We start from the raw sequence: 20890 nt of genomic DNA, 5'->3' as shown, positions 1-20890 counted from the left end.
TTTGGGATTTACGTTAAATTTACAGGTCAGGTAAACACAATAACGAACAATAACGAATCCATCATTGGCAGAAAAAAAAATTACTTGTAGATGAAGGTTTTAATCACAGGTTATATTTTGAATCCCTGATTTGTAAATCCAAGTGGAGCAAAACACCTGAAACTAAAATAAAAACTAGATCAACAAATCCTTGATTAGCTCAATTTATTTCACATCTTATTTTGGTCATTGGTGCAACCCACCCAATGACTTAAAATGTACTTTAAAGTAAAACTTAATTACTCTACTCAAGAGACCGTCATGAAAGTGTACTCTCTTTAACACTACTCAAGTGGCCTTTTATTTCATTAATATTATACTATCTGCAAGTACCGTTTTTAAAAATATTTTAATATATTCTTTTTTAATATATTTAATATGCACATTCATAAAGTGCACAATTAAGCACACTTCTTTTTCACAAGGGATCATCCATTGAAATTTTGAACTAGATTCCTAATTAAAACACCGAAGCAGAACCAAATGTCTTCCCTATTTTTGTCATATTATTCAAACCAAAATGCATTGCAACAACAGACACAATGATCTGCAAACCGCCCACGTAAAAAGAAGAACCGAGAGAGTGTTTGACACTCGCTTGAGGAGCTCGGCTTGAGTTTGGCACTGCACCTCTTCTGTGAGCGGTTGGGTTTATACCATCGCTCCAACACAAAACCTCTCCCACACACAAAGGCAAAGTAAGGGCCTGAAAGTAGGGGCCGGCTTCCCTCCCGGTATCTTTCATCTTTTCGTCTCGTCACAGTGTGGGATCAATTCTCAGCAGACAGACAGATGGCTCAAGCTCATTACACACCACATATCTGCATGAAATCTACAGTCCAGATTCTACTCGATTCTTTGTAATTTTACACCTGTCTGAACAGTCCCTTTCATCATCACACAATCAAATATCATGCACTTTAATAGAAGTGCCACCCAAAAGCTACAGCGTGAGCAATTACAGAGAATCCTATATGTGTTTCTGCAAACATGTCTAAAGTGTGATCAGACCGTGTAATCGATTTACAGAAGAAAATGCAACACTTCCTCTGAACAGCACTAGAGGAAAGAGCTTTACAGTGTGACATGTCAAGTCACCTTTATTTATGTAGCGCTTTTTACAATATAAATTGTTTCAAAGCAGCTTTAAAGAGATACCAGGAAAATAATGCAACTAAGTTTGTTTCTAGAAGAAAATAGCATCACAGTCCAGCTTATTAAGTAAGCTCAGTGATGCTTTTGGAGCGATGTGTAACTTTTCTTTTTTTCTTAATGCTAACTGGATGAATTTTGGCACAGGTGTGTATTTTTATTGTAATTTTACTATTTCACCCCCATTTCCTCTGAAAAATCTTTTTTGCACTAGAAACACAAAATACTCCCTCTCATCGCCTTTTGGACAGAAATGTCCCCTTTGAAACCCATTAAAACTGCAATTTGTTATCCCAGGGCCATTTAACAATAAAATGATGCAATCTTTGTTAAGAGGCTTTCATTCTGTTGGCAAGGCTTCAAAATTAAAAAATTTACAATTTTTTATCAGATGGTGCCATTTTTTCAGGTTTGGTCTATAAAGCAAATACTCGCTTTATTCCTGTTTTCTGCTCCGGCATATTATAGAGCCAACTGGATAAATTATACAACGATATTTGTGTGGGTGTGTTGGTATGGATGTCTGAGTGTGGTTAGTATGTGTGTTATAAAAAAATATGTGTGCGTGTATGTGTGTGTTTGTAATATTGAGAGAGAGAAACTCAACTGCAAATAACAAATCCAATCACTGTGTGCACCAGTGGAGTTTTGCTGGAAACCAATTGGGAAAATATGTCACTGCGCCCAAACAAAATCTTACCGAAAGCTCATTTTTTGAGATATCAACCTCAAATTTGGAACACAACTTATTTAGATTTATGGGTTTGATTTTCTCACTGTTTTAGAGTTCAACTTGTTTCTTAAAATATATATTTTATATAAAATAATGTAAAACAAAATAATTTTCATAAACTTAAACCTATATAACTTTTTTTGGGATGTACTTATTAATTTATTTTTACTTCAGCAATAATCTGACAAGGGTCTTCTTTAAAATGATACCAACCTTAAGTCTGTGCTCCCAACCTTCAAATTTTTATGACAGTTTTTTGACATGGATATTTTTTGTCCTCTATGTACCTATGTGTAACTTTTTTTAATTGATGCACAAGGGTTAAAGAGATAACAGGAAAATAATGCAACTAAGTTTGTTTCTAGAAGAAAATAGCATCAAAGTCCAGCTTAAGTAAGTTCAAAGGTGGTTCATTTTTGTTGTAAAAAAAGGTATTAATCTAGTTAATTTATATATAGCCTCTCTGGAGTAGATGGCTTGATCAGTCCTTTATAAGTGAGGTTTAAGCGTACCTCTCAGCGTGAGCTCAGTCTGGGCCTCGATGGATCCGTTGACGTTGTCTGCCAGACAGTTGTACACACCGGCGTCTTCCTCGGTGAGATTGAAGATCTGCAGACTGCCTCCGCCGAGCACCTCGAAGCGGCCCGTGCTGTGAAGAAAAAAACACGGTCAATTCTCTCCCTTCAGAAAGTTACGTGTATACTTTAGCCCAACACTGATTCAATAACTTCAGTATAAATTTTCTTTCTCACATGCAACTAAGTGGAATATATCTGGCAAAGGAAGAATGCTAAGAGAAAAGGCAGCCTCAAAATTGTGGTGGTGTGGTTTAGCGGTTAAAGGTCAGGCTTTGTTATCGGAAGGTCTCTGGTTTGAACCAGGGGAAAAACAATGACCAGGTCAGCATTGAGCCCTTGAGTAAGACACTTAACCCAAGGACGCTTCAGGAGGATTGTCCAGGTGATAATTACACTGCATGTTGCTTTGGGTCAAAGGGACTCTTGTCTAACAAGGATGAGCTTTATATTCACAGAAATATTGTTAGGTCACCTCAGAAGGCCAAACGCGCGCGTGTGCGTGCGTGCGTGTCTGTCTGTCTGTCTGTCTGTCTGTCTGTCTGTCTGTCTGTCTGTCTGTCTATCTATCATCCCCTTTACCAATAGTCTGTCTGAATACAAGACATTTCTGAATTTTCCTTAATATTTTTCATCCCTGTTACCAAACGTTGTTTGAATACAAAAGGCATTTCTGAATATATTAATTCACTATCTATCATCCCCGTTACCAGATGTTGCCTGAATACAAAACATTTCTGAATTTTCTTTAATATTTTTCATCCCTGTTACCAAAAGTTGTTTGAGTACAAAAGATATATCTGAATATATTTACAAACAAATGTTCATCCCTGTAACCAATAGTTGTCTGAATACAAAAGGCATTTCTGAATTTATTTATGTATTTACTATTTTTCATCCCTGTTACCAATAGTGGCATGAATGCATGACAAATCTGAATTTATTTCCTATTGTTCATCCCTGTTACTAAAAGTTGTCTGAATACAAAATACATGTCTGAATACATACACACTTTTTCATCCCTGTTACCTAAAGCTGCCTGAATACACAAGACATGGGTGAATACCATTTAAAACCATGTGTGCTTTCTAGTAATTAACATTAAACTAAGAAAAAATATGTTTATTACAATTAATTAAAAAAGTGTACCAGGGTTTCTTACAATATCCTGGATGTTTAAATGGCTGTGTTTGATGAAAGCACACCATAATGTTGGTAAAAATTGATAAAAATGATTTCTCCAGCAGTTGTTTTGCCATTTTTTTGCCACTAATTATCATTCAGTTGTGAAGTTGGGTGAATTTTCGACACAGGGAACATGCTGTGATGTTGTGCAAGGCATCAATAGTTTAGGGAAAAGAAAAGAGCGGCCACAGTAAGAGGTAGAGGAGCGACTGCTCTCTGGCCCAGAAAACACAGAAAATCAAGAAAATCTCCACTCAACTTGATCTGTCAGACATCGATTGGTATTAAACACCAGCGCATTAATACCAGCATTCTCACACTGACTACTTTTATTTCTCTGCCTGTCTCAGCTGCGAAGTAACCAGATCCATGTGTTACATTCAAAATTAAACTGTGCTTTTATTATTTTCATTTTATTTACTTTTTTGGGATTTGAAAAAAATAAAAATAAATTAGTGGAATTCTAAGGAACGGATTTGAACAGTTATATCAACAGAGATGATAGTACAATAAAGGCATCATAAAATTAGACAAAATATATAATAAATGAACAACTAAAGCAGAGCAAGTCATTTCTAAACCAATGTAAGTACCAAAATAACTCTACATTTACAGAGCGTGGTTCAACAAAGGCAGCAACTGTTCTCTGGTGGATGTCTAAGGCTAACTGTCATTAGCCTGGTCCCACCAGACTCTCGTACATTTCATTTGTACATCGAGTTTGGCACCGCTCCATTGACAAGCGTTAACTTCCTTGTTGACTCTATTGAAGTCTAAAACTATTGCATCTGCCCAGAGTCACTCTGGATCTGCCATAAGCAATCGCTAAAGTTTGGTTGTGACGTATGCCATGTCGAAACATAGACATAATAAATACATAGATGCCCTATTGGCCGCTTTGGAACGTTGCTGCGATACGTCAACGCGTCCGCCATTTTGCTGAGGGCAAGACTGAGCTGTAAACAAATGCAAGTAAACGGGTGAGCTGCGGTTTTCCTGGATAAAAACAATAATAACGTTTACATTTATCAACCGATTTCAGTTTGTACGTGGTGTATGTTACTATTACTAATTACATAATGACCAAAGACAACCAGAAAATAATGTTCAGTCTTGTTTGTGAAAGGTAATTCCCTGAGACCTGTTTTCAATTATGTGGCGATTTGTACAGCCCCAAGCAGCACTCGAAGCAGATTTTTCTCAATTCCTGTAATGAGAGGTATGGGAAAGTTGCCCTCCGCAATATGGCGGCGCTGTTGACGTACGGTCCAGCAGCCAATAGGGCGTCTATGTATTTATTATGTCTGTGTATCGAAACCCCGTGGGGAGGAGGGCCACAACATCATGGCCACCAACAAAACTAAGCAAAGATTGTTCTTGCTCCGGTTTTAACTTCTTGATATTCGGTAGCGTTGCCACAACGCTCGCAACTTTCTCCGCTGCCATTACTGAACTACAACTCAAAATAACGCACGACATCAAAGTCATCGTTCTCAGCCACTCCCTCTGTTCGCTGATTGGCCCGGTAAAAAATTGACCGGAGAAAACCAAAGACTACAGCACAATCCCAGACGTAGTACTGAAGGAAAATGAGAATTGAGCGGAAGTACGTAGGAGAGAGGAGCCAGGCTAAACTGTCCAAAACACACGCCAGACCACAGGACTTGCAGAAGAGAGAGTAACTCAAAAGTCTTGAGCTCAACGAAACTCCACCCTGCCTCAAGCATAACACACACCTCAACCCAAAGGAAAACCAGCAGGTCTCATGAAGAGTGTCTTTGTCCTTTAGGGCTTAAGAACAGGCAGTGAAACACGTAGGCCCAATGAGGAGCTTTTCCACAGAAGACACGCTTCATTCTTCATGTTTTCCTTTCATGGACTGTGACGTTATTACTCGTACGCTCCTTTAAGAGTGAATGCTGAAGCTCCACACATCAGTGCCTCTCAGCTGCAAGAGTCTTATGATCTCCGCATGTGAGGGAGACACAGGCTTGGTGACTTCTACAAATTTTTACGGACAAGATCCTTTTGCATTTGTCAACATGCTATTTTACTTGATTTAATCTGAAAGACTCACTTGGACTCGTTGAAACTGGATCAGTTAAATACATGTGAAAAATATATAGACAAGTAGTATTTTCAATGGTTAAAAACAAAAAGGACAAAATAAGACGAATGACGGAATAAGACTTTTCACGAATGATAAAAAAAGACATATTTTTCTTATCTTGATACAAGTAAATAATCATAATCTATTTTATTGATTTGACACAAAATGTCGTGGCGACGGCATCAACCATTCAACCAACCATTACCAAATTTATTGTAAACTATAAATTGCCTTGTTGCCAAAAGTTGTCTGAATACACATCACAATAAAAACGAATACAAGTTAAAATCATGTGCGCTTTTTAGTAATAAACATTAAATAAAGAAAAAATAACTATATTACAATTAGAAAATGGCTAACAGTGTTTCTTACAATAACCTTGGTAACGGGGTTGAATGGCTGTGCTTGATGAATGCACACCATCATTTGAGTAAAAATGTATAAAAATTATTTCTGCAAATGATAAAATGGTTTTCATTTGCCCTATTGATGAACTAAAAATGGCTTATTTTTGTTATCTTAATATAAGTAAATATGATTTTCGCATGTGTCTCTAGTCAAGTGCCTTCAAAACTAATATGAGGGAGACACTTGGTTTTACTTTGTTGTGTTTTGCATTTGTCAACATTTGATTTAACTCAGTTAGACTTGGAGCTGGATCAGACAAGACAAATAAGACAATATAAAATATTGAATATATATATTTAAATAAAGAAACATTTTATATATTTATATATATATATATATATATATATATATATATATAAAATGTCTAACAGGGTTTCTTACAATAACCTTGGCAACAGTCTATTCTATTTTATTGATTTGACACAAAATGTAGTGTCGATGTTATCAACCATTCAACAATGTTACCAAATTTATTGTAAATTACAACAAATTAACTGCAAAATTTTAATTTTCCCCTAAATAGCTAGAGTAAAACCTATTTAGGCGCATTTTTATTTTATTTTCTTACTAAAAAATACTTTTTATTTCTATGTTTATTGCTAGAAAATAACAAAATCACACTAACAAGTAATGGTATTCAGACATACCCATTCGTTGTAAAAAAAAAAAACACACGCACGCACGCACACGCACGCACGCACACACACACACACACCTGAGGTCAGTGAATAATATTTTCTAAAGTTTAGGCATCTCCTCTCCTTTCACTTACCATTTGTTAAAAAAATCAGTCCAATTTTGCACCCTGTACAGATAAACAAGAATGGCATAAACAGAAAACACTTTCCCATTCATTTTTAACAAGTGAGCCGCCTCCTCCCCATAACGGTGATCCTTAAAATTCCTCAACTTGTGTAAGCTGGAAACATTCTCTTCGTTCAGGACCGTCGGTGCATTAGGCGTGTTGAGGGAGCAGTAATGGCTTTGGTTCTATGAGTGGAGTCGCCTTAAATAACCCAGAACTAATGTGTTCACGACTGCAGGCAGGTTAACAGCTAACAGGCTAACAGCTAGCGCTAGATATCCAGTGTGCTGCTCTGAGGCCAAACTACTGGCATCCGTCAACAGAAACCCAACACCAAACTACCGGTGGCGCTGACCCAACCTGCCCCAGCGCAGCCAGCCTGTGATTGATGCCGTCATGAGATACAAGCGAGCGAGATGAAAGCCTGCCTTGTCAACAGCTCAGAAGGTTCTGGCAGGGTTTCCATCTTTAACTGTTCAGCACTACGACTGTGACTCCAAACAGAGCAGATGCTAAAGCTGTGCCAAGCCTTGATGAGGGGAGTGACACTCTTCCTTCTGATGCCACCAGCAAGAGTCCTGTGTTATCCTACTGGAAAATCCAGTTAAAACCGGCTTTGGATGGTTTCACCCTCATAAAGTCAAAAACGGCAAAAACTTGATATAATAAATTTCATAATAATTTTTATTAATATTCATTACTTCAATGAACTCATTGTTTCTGCCTTAAATTATAACATTGTTTAAATTAATAATTTTTTGGATAACTGTGATTTTGTATATGTACATTTTCTGAAATACATAACAGTTACCTCTGACTGTAGATTGTAATGTGGACTCATGTATTTTCTGTAAAGCTGCTTTGAAACGATGTGTATCGTGAAAAGTCCTATACAAATAAATGTGAATTGAATAATGAAGAAAAAAAAGTTAAATTCTTGAAAAGAAAACCTTATTTATTAGTATGCCATCCTATTTTATCATTATTTCATTGAAGAAAAAAATTAGTCTGAATAAAGATATCATGAATCATAAATTAACTATATCTTGATCTTGACTTCAATGTATTCTGAAACTTACTGTAACAACAAAACTTCCTCTTCAGCCTAAAAAGATTATGTATTATTTATTCATGGTTGTGTGGCACCTTCAATGTTACAAACAAATAGATGAAGTTTATCTTTATCAAGGTTAATTATTAACGCTCATTAATATTTAAAACACTTTTGTCCGCCAAGGCAAAGTTATATGAAGTGAAGTGAAACAACAATAAAAAGTGATAATAAATTACAGTAAAGACCCTTCCAGACCCTCATGACTCAATACGTTTTTAAAAATATCACATCATTTTCCCTTCTGTATTACAAAGCAATGTAAGATCAGATATAATACAATACTGTAAATGTAAAAACAATGATATTTGTAAATGAATGGATTGATCCTTGATCTGGCCTACCAGCCTGGCCAACTGCTGTTCTCAAAATACCCAACAAATAGTCACTTCTATCTAAAACCATCAAACTAGACCGGTCTGACCAGCTTGGAGAGCAGCTAAGACCAGTAAACCATCGAAGCAGTTGTTTTACAGCTGATATAGGCTGATCAGCTCGACAACCAACCAAGATTAACCTTTAACCTTACAGCTTTTTAACAGCCTAAGCTGGAATGACCTGTTTTTAATGCACACTTTGCATTCGGACACACACACTCATCTCTCAGTCACTGTAAGTTACCGAAACCACACATGAAAACACGGTAGACCGGCGTTTGTCTCTCTCACACTGTATAACATGACAGACGACTAGTTGTCCAGTCCGGATGCGTTCACATAGCAAAGGTTTTCTGCGGAAAGAATGCGGTTGGGAGTCCTAGAAATACGTGTGTGAGTTCGGTTATAAATGTAGTGTCACACGTAAATGAACAAAATGTGTGTGAACGCAACCGTATTAAGGACTCGAGTACAGGACTGACTATTCTTCTGCTGTGTGAATGTGGCATTCATAGAAGAACAAACATTTCACAGTAAGATGATGTAATGTCATATTTTTTTTATTACTTTGTCCAATTTAACACATGCTGCTCTTTTATAGGACTGAGCCTCAAACGGAAAAATTACTGTATGGCCCTGTTTACATCTGGTATTAAGATGAGTTTTGTTGATCGGATCACAGGTGGACGACACTAAATACAGGTGCAAACGGGGTCTAAAGCGTTTTGAGCTTGTCCACTTTCAACCACTTCCAGAGTTAGTGGAAAACACATTCGACCGGATTGCTTTCGTAGTGTAAACGCACATGTGATCGAATGTGTTCAAACAGCCACAAAAGACAGTCTACTGAACTAATGCGTGAACATTATGGGATGCGCTCTAGCCAGACGGCTAGACGGCTGAAGACCCAAGTTTGGTTTAAAGATGAAAAACGTACCAAACACAATGTTCTCCCACCATTCCTGATTTCTAACACACACTCACAGTGTTCGGCTGGTCTTGCGTCAGTCAGAGCAGAATATAAAGCTGATGCTCTCTGTGTGTTTTTTAGGGCTGTAGTACTTGAGTCCGGTCTTGGACTCGGGTCTGGACTCGAGAAAGTTTTTCTATGGTCTCGGACTTGTCTCGGACACGCTGGTATTCGGACTCGGACTTGTCTCAGTCTCGGCCACTGGTCTTGCCAAATATGGCTTTTGGTCTCAACCGAGTCCAGGTGTCTTCATTATGTTCCCAGTAAGCACACATAAAAGCCGTTTATTTGCGCGCCGTTTATTTGCTCTGGTGTGAGCTGCGATTGCGCCAGAACCAGCCAGTTGTCGAGATAATTCAGCACGCGCACTCCCTGGAGTCTCAGGGAAGAAAGCGCCGCGTCAATGCACTTTGTAAATATACGGGGTGCTAGGGACAGACCGAAGAGCAGAACTGTGTATTGATAAGCCTGCCCCTCGAAGGCGAATCTCAAGAATGGCCTGTGATGGGGGGCTATCTGGATGTGAAAGTGTGCGTCTTTCAGATCCACAGTGAAACACTGCTATTATGAGGTATCACCATATGTCATCATTCTGTTTTCTTTAGATTAGATGATTTTATGATATCGAGGGGAATGTCTATACTTAAAAATCCTGGGTGTTCTGACACTGTTTTTGCTTTTATATCAACAAATAATAACCCAAAATGATTGTCTTGATAATGTCATGCATACGAATTTTTTTTGCCTTTCCTGGAATAGCTCTTGACTCGGACTCGAACCTTTTTGGACTCGGTCTTGTCTTGGACTCGAACCTCTTAGGACTTGGTCTTGACTTGGACTCGACTAGTCCTGGTCTTGGACTTGTCTTGGACTCGACAAAAGTGATCTTGACTACAGCCCTAGTGTTTTTCCATCATCTCTGGTCGCGTTCATATTTAAATTGTTCCAGCATATTTTGTCCATTAGATTGAAAGATCTGAAAAAATCCATACATTTACCCATCCATAGATTCTCTCCTCAAAAAAGAGACATCAGGTGTAAACAGGAAATTGTCTCCCTCGTCTACTTATGATCCAATCGACCAAAATGCATCTTAATACTAATAAAAGGTGTAAACAGTGCCTAAAATCAATATGAAAAGCTTCATCTTCACAATGAGTTGGAGTTTGTTTTTCCCAGCTGGGCTGAGATGGACTATAATCATATCTTTCTTTATTTGTTTCACAGGTGTTTCCAATGGTTAACCGATATTTTTGATTCGCACATTACTATAAGCCCAAAACCACAGCCTGCGTAACATGTGCACATTAGAGGTCCGAATGAACTGGGTTTAGCCGTGGATGTGTCATGAGCTGTTGAGTGAAAGGAGAAGCCACAGTCGTTCCTAAAGGGACGGGTCACGATGGAAAAAAGGGACGGAGAGAGGCACAAAATTCATAGTTTCCAGTGACAAACAGCTGCTGGACATCTGGCTAAATGAATCCTGCTGATGCATGGTTTGTACAACAGCAGTAATGTCCTGCCAAACAATAAAGCAGACATCCGGCAAAATGCATTCCAACCCTTCACTTTTCATTTCAGAAAAGTCATAAATGATGTACTGTAGTTTTAGCTGCGGACGGCCCACCCACACACCATTCAGGGAACATCTGATGCATATTACACGCAGAAAACAGCAAGCTCCAGTCTGTCTACTTTCCTCTAAACACTATACTATATATTCCTATATATTTCTAAAAAATATGTTGGTAACACTTTATTTTGATGGTCCCTTTTGAACAATCTGTTGACTATAAGTAACTTTGCACCTACATGTCAACTAACTCTCATTAGAGTATTAGTGTACAGTCTGCTTAATATCTGCAAACTTTATTGTGATGATCCTCCAACAGACACTCTACTGACTATAAAGCCCCTTTCACACAGAGATTCCGTAAAATACACGGATAAAGCGAGCCGGGATTTGACCCGGGTTCGTTTGACTTTGGTTCATTCAGACTACCAGTGATTTTCCGGAATCAGAGAGTGCGTTCACACAACCCGTAAAAATCCCGCAAAGACACGTGACATCGATCTGACATGTAATGTCTCAGCAGCGTCTATAGTTTGCTTATGAGCTGCGATTTCTCTCTGGAGAAACCACGCTTGTGCATTTTTTTTCTCTGATTCGATCATAAACTAGCGCATTACGTACCGTTTCACTAGCCTGCTTTCACTTCACTTCAGTGTCATCATTACGACACGGCATTGATTACGGCTTTTGTTCACACAGCGTGTGTTTCTGGACTAATCCCGGCAATGTTACTCGGTCCCCAACCCGGGATCAATCCCGGCATCAATCCCGGGTCGTGTTTGCGTTCACACAAAAGGCGTTCTGGCAATTTCAGTACTATTTTATCTGTATAGTTTGATATTGTTTTTGCATCTGTATAGTTCTGGCCGGGATCAACGCGCTGTGTGAAAGGGGCTTTAGTAACTTTGCAACTCAGGGCTCGAGACTAACGGCGTCCTATCGTCCTGGGGACGATATAAAATGTGTTTAGGACGGACAGAAATATTCTCCAGGACGCCTACAGGACGAAAGACATTTTTGTATGTGTGTTCATTTATTACTAGCCTATTAGGGTAACTTACTTAGAAAATGCCAAAATTAACCGACCAAGCGCTGACTACAACGGAGAGCGTCTTCTCATGCTGTTAACTTACTATAGATACTATCACTGGCCGGCTACTCACCCAGAGACTTGTTTCGCGGTACATCTATCACGTGGCTTATTTTCACAGACAAAAACGAGACGAAAACTAAATAAAAACTAGCTTTGAATGACAAAAAACATGACGAAAATCTATTGACATTTTCGTCAACGAATAAAAACTAAAAAAAATGTAAGATAGTGACGATTTGGGAAGTGATCCAGGCAGAACTGATGTCCTGCGTTTGTGGTAGATGCGCACATTTACTGTAACGTGCTGATCTACACAGCGGCACACAAGGGTTGACATGCGCTGCATGTCTCAATAAACGTAAAAAAATTTAAACGTCTGGGAGAATGAGTAGAGCAGACATATAGCCTAATTCTCTAAAAAAGAAAAAAATATATAGATTCTCAAAAAAAAGAGCTTTATTTGGTACGGTTTTCTGTGCGCACACAGCCGACCCGAAGCGTGCAGCCATGCACATAGACACCTATACAGCGCGCGAGTACTGAATTGAGCTCTCTTTCGTGTCTGAATGGACAAATGCACACAACATTATGTTGAAATTTCCGTTTTTGAGAGTATTCACATAAACTATGTTGGTTATGTCTTACACAGTTTTGAGTGTATTGGATGTGCTTGAGCATCAGTGCGATTGGATCCGCATGTCATTGGACATGATCCGATGTCTTAAAGTGACAGTGGCTAATAAACCTAATGCGGTCGGTGTCCTTAATATTGATCAAGCAACAAAAGAAAAAGAGAAAAGCATTCACTGCTCGTTAATAGCTTTAATAATGATTCATTATATTTAATTCATACAAATAAATATGTCTGCTGCTTGAAAGAATAAAGAATGATGATATTTTTGTGATATGTAGTCACCAGTATTTATTTGTTATTTTTTAATCCAACCAACTCAAAAACATTTTGAGCTGTATGTGTTTTTATCTTAATTTTCGTATATGTAAAAAAAAGAAAAAAAAGAGATTTGTTCTGCGTGCATAGAAAAAAGTATTTAACTCCTGTTATTTTATATTAAATCTGCTTTTTTACCCATTTACAGATAACTACTTTGAATGGAGCTTAATAAATATAATAATATATATCACAAAAATGTTAATGGTGTTTTTATTATGTGACTAACAACTATAGATTATAATAATAAAGTACAGAAACATCAACGTTTATTTTGGGACGGTTGACATTCACTTTAGGACGGTTCAAATCGTTTTTCAGGACGGTTCCAGGACGGACGTGAAAAAAGTTAGTCTGGAGCCCTGTTGCAACTACTTGTCAACTTATTCTAACCCTAAACCTACCAGTCTACTAATACTCTAATGGGAGTTAATAGACGTGAAGGTGCAACGTTACTTATAGTCAACAGAATGTGTTAAAGGGACCATCAAAATAAAGTGAAACCAATATGTTTCCCAACCTGGGGTTTGTGAGCTGCTATTTAATTACATCATAAAAATGTAAAATGAAAATAAACAAAATAAAAAGAATCACACATTCTAAAAAAAAAGATGAATAATAATTGATTTGCTTACCAGCAACTCATGTGACCATCAAAGAACAGCCAATATGCAAATACCTTGTTAAATTACTAAAATATAATGACTAGGGCCTATATAATGAACTATAATTTAAAAACATGGTCATCACAGATGGTACTCTGGATTGGTTTGAAATAGAGCGAAGTGGTTGGTGACTTTCCATCAATCAGACGGGCCAGAATTAGCTTTAACATGGACTAGATCTTATGCTTAAAAGGCAGGAGTCTGGAAACACAGGACTATAAATGACATTACTTGCTATTCAAAACAATAATATCTAATTCTATTTTATAAATGGCTTTCCTTTCCTCCCTCTCTCCAGCTCTATGTGCCAGTCTTCAGTATTTATCCTTCAGTGAATCCAGCCTGTTGTTACACTCCCACTAAGAAGCGCGAGCATCTCCTCAAACCTGCTATTATCTCTCTCAGCGCTCGGCCCAGTGACTCCTCACGCCGAGGAGAGACGGGAACGCTGCTAGTGCCAGGGAATCACAGCCGCTGGAACGACTCCACGCTCAATAAAGCACTGTTTGGTTTTCCACATTAAAAAACACTTTTTCCCCTACACACACATGAGGGAGCTCGATCTGTGAGGACTGTTGGACTGTGTCGACTAACACACTGAAGCACACGTACTTGATCTTCTGTTTAACTGCAATGTGCTATTCGATATTACATTTTAAATGTAATGAATCGCAGCTTCAGCATTACATATGAGTGATTACAAATATATTTAAATACATGACATTCAAGTCGAAATGAAATTAACGTAGGCGATAGTTTGGTTTAGGGGCTGTTCACACCACACCGTTTTCAAGTAAAAACATACAACTTTTTATGCATTCTGGCCGCTCATTTACACTAGAGTTGGGCGGTATCCAATTGATACCGTCAAATCTCCTCCGTATTTTACCGCGGTATGCGGTATTACCGCGTGACTAATTAAAAATGATGACGTAAGGCTCAAACTGTTGGCTTGTGCCTACACCGTTCAGAAACTGAATACCAAACACTAATACTGAAACAATAACAACATAACATGCACAATATTAACAACTTTTATTAGCAACAAATAGCAGCTTATAAAAAAAGTGCAAATACAACAGTCTTAAATTAATAAACAGAATTAAATTAACATAAATATCCAGAACAGGTTTCGCGCACACAAATCAATTAAATTACAGCTCTCTCTCTTTCTCCTCCACACTGTATTTTGATGACAACCAGATAAGCATTTTTAGGCATTAAATAAATTATATTTAATCCTTGTCTCCTATATAAGTGCATTGCATTTTTTTTATATAAATCAGTTAAAAAAAAAAAATGTAATGACGGTATTGAAACTGATACCATTGCTATTTTATTACCGTATTACCGCCCAACCCTAATGACAACTGTGTTTTGGGTGCTTGAAAACGCAAACTTTTGAAAACGGGTTTCAAAGTGCACGTTTTTGAAAAATATCTACTTGTAAACAACAAAAACGTGAATCTCTGAAGACGATGACGTCATGCACATGCGTATTACATGTTCAGTCTATAGTGTTTCATCGCCATGTAATGGCCTGGCAATGGGGATCGTTTTGACAATGGTGTCGTCTGTACGTGGAAAACTCAAAGGAAAAACTTCTCAGTTTTAACCATATCATTGTCGTGTAAACGTACCCTTAGTTTGCACTTACGTATATTCTTTCAATGCATATCTTTTCTGTAAAAAGTACTTTTTTTATATATATATATATATAAGTATGCTAAAGTGTGTTAGCCTACTTTTCCCCCTCCCTCTGGCCGAACATTACAGGGCCAGACTCTATTACAAACAGGATAAATCTGATATCTGGAGAGTGAGCTGAAAACAGCATTTAATCTTATTAATACACATCCTGAGCAAAAGGCTGCAGAAATTATAGGCCATTAACACTGTCAATCGTCATCCTGCAATGATTTCATCCAACCTTTATAGATCAAGAGAGTAGCAGACAATGATCAACCCCAAATTGGATTTTAAATGGGGTTTCAGAGAATCGAGGAAATGGGAACAAAGGGACAGGATGAATGGCGAGTTGGTTGATCAGTAGTTTCACTGAACTGCTGCGGATAAAAACCCCTCTGGGATCATTGGACCAGCTAAAAAAACACATTGACCACCTTAATGACCCTGTTTTTCCATCTGGACAATCAATTCATAACGCGAACATGACAAATGGCTCTAAATCATTTCTAGAATCTCATTCAGTATTAGTTTATTTTACGTGGGGGAGCGCGGGGCACAACCTAACGCAGGTTTAAATGTAACACAGACCTTTTACACAGTTAGTCAGGGTCAAGTTGTGTTTCCGCTTATTTTCTTTCGCTGCCAGAAGACGGTCTCCCACGAATTTGTGGAAAGTTTTGATAAGATTTCGTGAAGATCCTGGACAATGAGTGTTTTGACACCATGCAAGTAAATTATTTCATCATACTTTTTTTCGGTTTGTGGGTTGGATGTGTACGTCACCAAATCCAACTTATTATTACCTTAATCACGGTCTTGTCGGCTAAAATATAGCACCGTTTTAAAACGTATCAGCAACTGTTAGCTAGGCTTTTAAAATATGTTTAACAAAGCATTAGTTGTAGCACATTGTACAATGATAATGAAATGAAAACAGGGAGCCACACAACTTTTCAGGGTTGAATATTTATTTATATATTTAACTTTGTTGGACTTTCGCAAACAATGTTGGATTTTTTTTTTTACTATCCATTGATCACTTGTTTATTTATTTAAATATAGCCTGCTATTCATGCAATAAACCCTTTAAAATGTGATTTTAGGCTTGTTTTATTATTATTACTGTTACTGTTATTATTAGTATTAATAATAATTTTACATGCAGCTGCCACACAGAAATATATTTCAATTGCAATTACAATACAAGATGATTTTATTTATTTATTCATTTATTGCAAAACTGTGCAGCCCTTTCCTATATCTCTATCCATGATATTGATCCATAATATAAGGATGATTGGATGAGGGATGGATATCTATCTATACAGATGCACAAACAATATCAAACTATACAGATAAAATAGTACTGAACTGTGTGCGTTACAACGAACCCCTCTGTCTGTTACAATTAACCCCGCATATGCGGGGTAAGTTGTGACATTTGCACTTCTCACTTTCAGTGCAACTGTACGAAAATGGTCGGTCCTAGAAAAAAAACGTCAAGTGTTTATTTGTAGCAGAAATGTGTATGTTGCTTGTGTAAAAAAAAAAAGATGAATCTAACTTCATTATGTTTTTAATAATTGAGCCAAAACCAAAATGTGTTAAGTTGTGCCCCGCTCTCCCCTATATAGTGTGCAAATAGAGACCTTTTTACATCATCAAATATTCACACACAAAATGAGCTGAATTCTTCAGTACTGTACTATAGAAATATTTGGAGATGCATATTGCACAGTATGATCAAAGGGACCGTGAGCACGTTTTGTGCAACGCTCAAATTGTGTCTTAAGGTTTGGAGGATTGAAGTCACACTTCATACGAACCCCAATATGAGGCAATCAACAGTAACTCTCACTGTAGTCTTTCATCTCTGCCTTCTCTTGTTCTGCCTCTCTGACTCCACCGTTTACCGTGGTTAATCCCCGGAGCGCATTCATAAACTCAGATATACGTCAAGAACGGGCTTGAATGCCCCGTCTGATAATACCAACGTTCCTTCAAATATTCCCCATTGCTCTTCCATTCAACTTTCCCAATTACTGGCTGACGGTTCAAACCCTTCCTCCAGGAATAATCTCACAGGCACTTTTTAATTTGTCAAGAGCAAAACATCTTTTTCCGTTAAAATAACCACTGGTTCCACACGCAGCTTGTTTGATTAATGAAGTCATCTTGTGAAGCCAATGTATGTGGTAATTATTGTTATGACAAACTTACTGGCAGGCAATTATTAGTGGTGCTTACAAAGGAAAGCAACACCATTAAAATGACTCTTTCTAACGGGTTGGGATTTGAGCAAACCACTAAACTACGTACATTACTTTGTTCTCATTCTGCTCTTTTTGTGTTTAGACAAGAATGATTCCTCAAATTAAATGTCTTGCTTTTACTTGTCTAAGCAATCTGAAAAAAAAAAAATGAAAAAAAAAGTTAAAAAATACCTTTTTTTTAAATCTTTATTGAACATGTTAAAAGATAGCAACAAAAACTAAATAAGAACAAACAATAAACAAACAAAAAAGATCATCAGGAGATAATCCAAATAACCGTCATGTTCAAAGGGGAAGAAGTTAGTACAACTTTTCTTGTCCTACCCGCACTTTAATCTTATATTTTAGCTACTAAAATTGTTTGCATCACTTATTATTCAAACTAAATAAAAATCAACAAAAAAAGAAAATCACTGTTCCAGCTCATATCCATCTAGGACTCTTTTCTTTAAATAAAAATTTCAGTTGCAATAAGTGTTTACATGACTTTAAATCATTATTACTGTTGTTCCACAGGAAAACACCCTGGGTTGTTATACAGTGAAACTTACTTTTTGTTCGAATTAACGGTTTACTAAACATTGATATTCCTCTGAAATTGTACGTGTTTTCTCTCAGTTGAAAAAGCTCTTGGATATTTCTAGGCAATTGGTTATTATGTGCTCTAAAAACAATTTGAATAGTTTTGTAGTCAATCAAATCTTTGAACTTTAATATTTTGAGTTTAATGAACAATTGTTGGTTCTCTGTATGTAGTTTTATGTGTGATTCGAATAGCTCTTTTTTGTAGGATGAAGATCGGGTTTCATTGAAGGAGGAACATCTCATATAGACTAGAGAACAGAATTTCTTTCTTTTCTCTTTTGCTTTGCAAACCATGGAAAGCACCACTTGCACATATAGTTCAAAATCAATTTTTGAGAAGTTTACATGGAGAAACTGTAAAAGAGTACAGGGTCTTTCCAAGCCTTTTGGCCAATGGAATTCGCAATCTGATATTGATTTTTATCAATTTTAATAATTAAAGGGTTAGTTCACCAAAACATTAAAATTCTGTCATCATTCACTGACCCGCATGTCGTTTCAAACACAAGACTCATCATCACTGAAACACAAATAGGAGATATTTTTATTGAAACGTGAGATTTCTGGTCCTCCATTGAAAGACCACTTTTGTTTATTGGTTCTCCTGTGTCAATCAAGCACATTTAATGTGCTCTCTGTACTGTGTGTGTTTATCAACTAAATCTGTTCATCATACAAAGCGATAATGTCGTCATTCAGAAGAATTGGATTAAATCGCTCGATTCATGTGGATTGTGTTTATATGAACTTTTAAAATGTTGGTGGAGGGACAGGTTTTAAATTGTCTAAGGTTTGAAAATACCTTCACATGTGTTATGAAGATCAACAAAAGTCTTATGGGTTTGGAACGACATGAGGATGAGTAACAGATGACAGAATTATCATTTTTGAGTAAACGAACCCTTTAATACCACTGTCAAATGTATACTTACAAAATCTCATATAAATTAATTAATAGTGCCCAAATTCACTTCTAGCATTTAAAACAACTGATTTTAGTGTTTTATTTTTAATTAATTTAGACAAAATAGTGAAAAATATAAAAATTAGAGCGTTTTTATTTGAATAAATTTTCCAGGCCTGGAAAATTCCCTTATATTTTCCCTGTGTTATCTCTGGATCAGCTAATGAAGCATCAGAGAGATTGTGTGTGTGTGTGTGTGTGTGTGTGTGTGTGTGTGTGTGTGTGTGTGTGTGTGTGTGTGTGTGTGTGTGTGTGTGTGTGTGTGTGTGTGTGTGTGTGTGTGTGTGTGTGTGTGTTTTATGAGGACAGAAATGTGTATAATGACATGGGTATTACACTGGTGTTACAATGTGAACGTGGTTTGTGAGGACATTTCCTGAGTCCTCGCATTTGAAATGGATTTAAAAACATATTAAACAGTGATTTATTAAAAATTTAAAAATGCAGAAAGTGTTCTGTGATGGGTAGGTTTAGGGTTCGGGTTAGTGCAGGGGGATAGAATATAGCTTGTACGGTATAAAAACCATTACTCCTGTGGTATGTGTGTGTGTGTGTGTGTGTGTGTGTGTGTGTGTGTGTGTGTGTGTGTGTGTGTGTGTGTGTGTGTGTGTGTGTGTGTGTGTGTGTGTGTGTGTGTGTGTGTGTGTGTGTGTGTGTGTGTGTAGACGCTTGCATTCTTGACTGGCATTTACACCTCTCAGGCGGGCGCCGTCACTCTAATTATTTACTCGGGCATCTGGGACGGGACGGGGCTGATTGCCAGCAGAACAGCAGACGCACACGGAGAGCGACCCCTAAAAGTGGACACTGCTGCCACAGCAGGACTCAAAGCTCATGTTCGTCACACTGGCAACACACCGAGGAATCAATGACCTATTAATGGAAATCACTGTCTGATTTAGAGCACAGGGCTCTGAATCTATTAATAGCAGTGTCTCCATCCAGCCCGGAGATCTGTGAAGACTATGAAAAATGCTGTTCGATTCAAATCCCTACCTGTCCTCGATGATCTGGTCTCTGTGCATCCATGTGACGGAGGCTGTGGGATATCCCGTCACCACACAGGGGAGCAGCACGCTCTCCCCAACGACTCCAGACACTGGTTGAGGCTCCAGGAGAAACTCCAGGGTCCTGTCCTCTCCGGATTCTGCACAACACAGAGAAGAGAACGCAGTCGGTGTCTGTTCATGTGCATCACTTGACACAAAAATAAATAAATTAAATAAATAAATAAATAAATAAATAAAAATAAAATACAAAAATAAAATGAACTAAAATAAAAATAAGTAAAATAAATGAAATAAATTAATTAATTAAAATTAAATGAAAAAAATGAAAAAAATAAAAATAAATAAAAATAAATAAAATAAATAAAATAAATAAAATAAATAAAATAAATAAAATAAATAAAAATACTCTTAAAAAGTATTGCATTACTTCTTACTTTCTAAAACCCATATCAACCTCGACAAGTTGAACAATACAAGGATAAACATGAAGCTGCTATTTTAATTCTATCAAATACTTTATATAAAATTGCATAAATTATTCTTCTCCCTATTTAAAGTGAGAAGGTTGCATTCAAATCATACATTTTAACATTTTTAACATGACTCAATTTTGATGTTAAATCC

The 20890-nt window shown here is 37.2% G+C and overlaps 1 protein-coding gene across 10 annotated transcripts in view; it reads right to left on the bottom strand.

The window, feature by feature from the left end:
• Positions 1 to 20890, bottom strand: part of neo1a (neogenin 1a) — a 207095-nt gene that overhangs the window by 71590 nt on the left and 114615 nt on the right. For all 10 annotated transcript variants that reach the window (XM_077201654.1, XM_077201658.1, XM_077201655.1 and 7 more), the window contains exons 4-5: positions 20253 to 20403; positions 2437 to 2573 (exon numbers count right to left, since the gene is read on the bottom strand). In XM_077201654.1, coding sequence (XP_077057769.1) covers positions 2437 to 2573; positions 20253 to 20403 — 288 coding nt within the window. The remainder of the gene's footprint in view (positions 1 to 2436; positions 2574 to 20252; positions 20404 to 20890) is intronic.

Source organism: Siphateles boraxobius, unplaced genomic scaffold, assembly GCF_051911475.1.
Source record: "Siphateles boraxobius isolate OS27281-9 unplaced genomic scaffold, OSU_SipBor_1 48, whole genome shotgun sequence".
Lineage (NCBI taxonomy): Eukaryota > Metazoa > Chordata > Actinopteri > Cypriniformes > Leuciscidae > Siphateles > Siphateles boraxobius.
The sequence above is the reverse complement of the archived record's forward strand: the minus strand, read 5'-3'. Positions and strand labels throughout refer to the sequence as shown.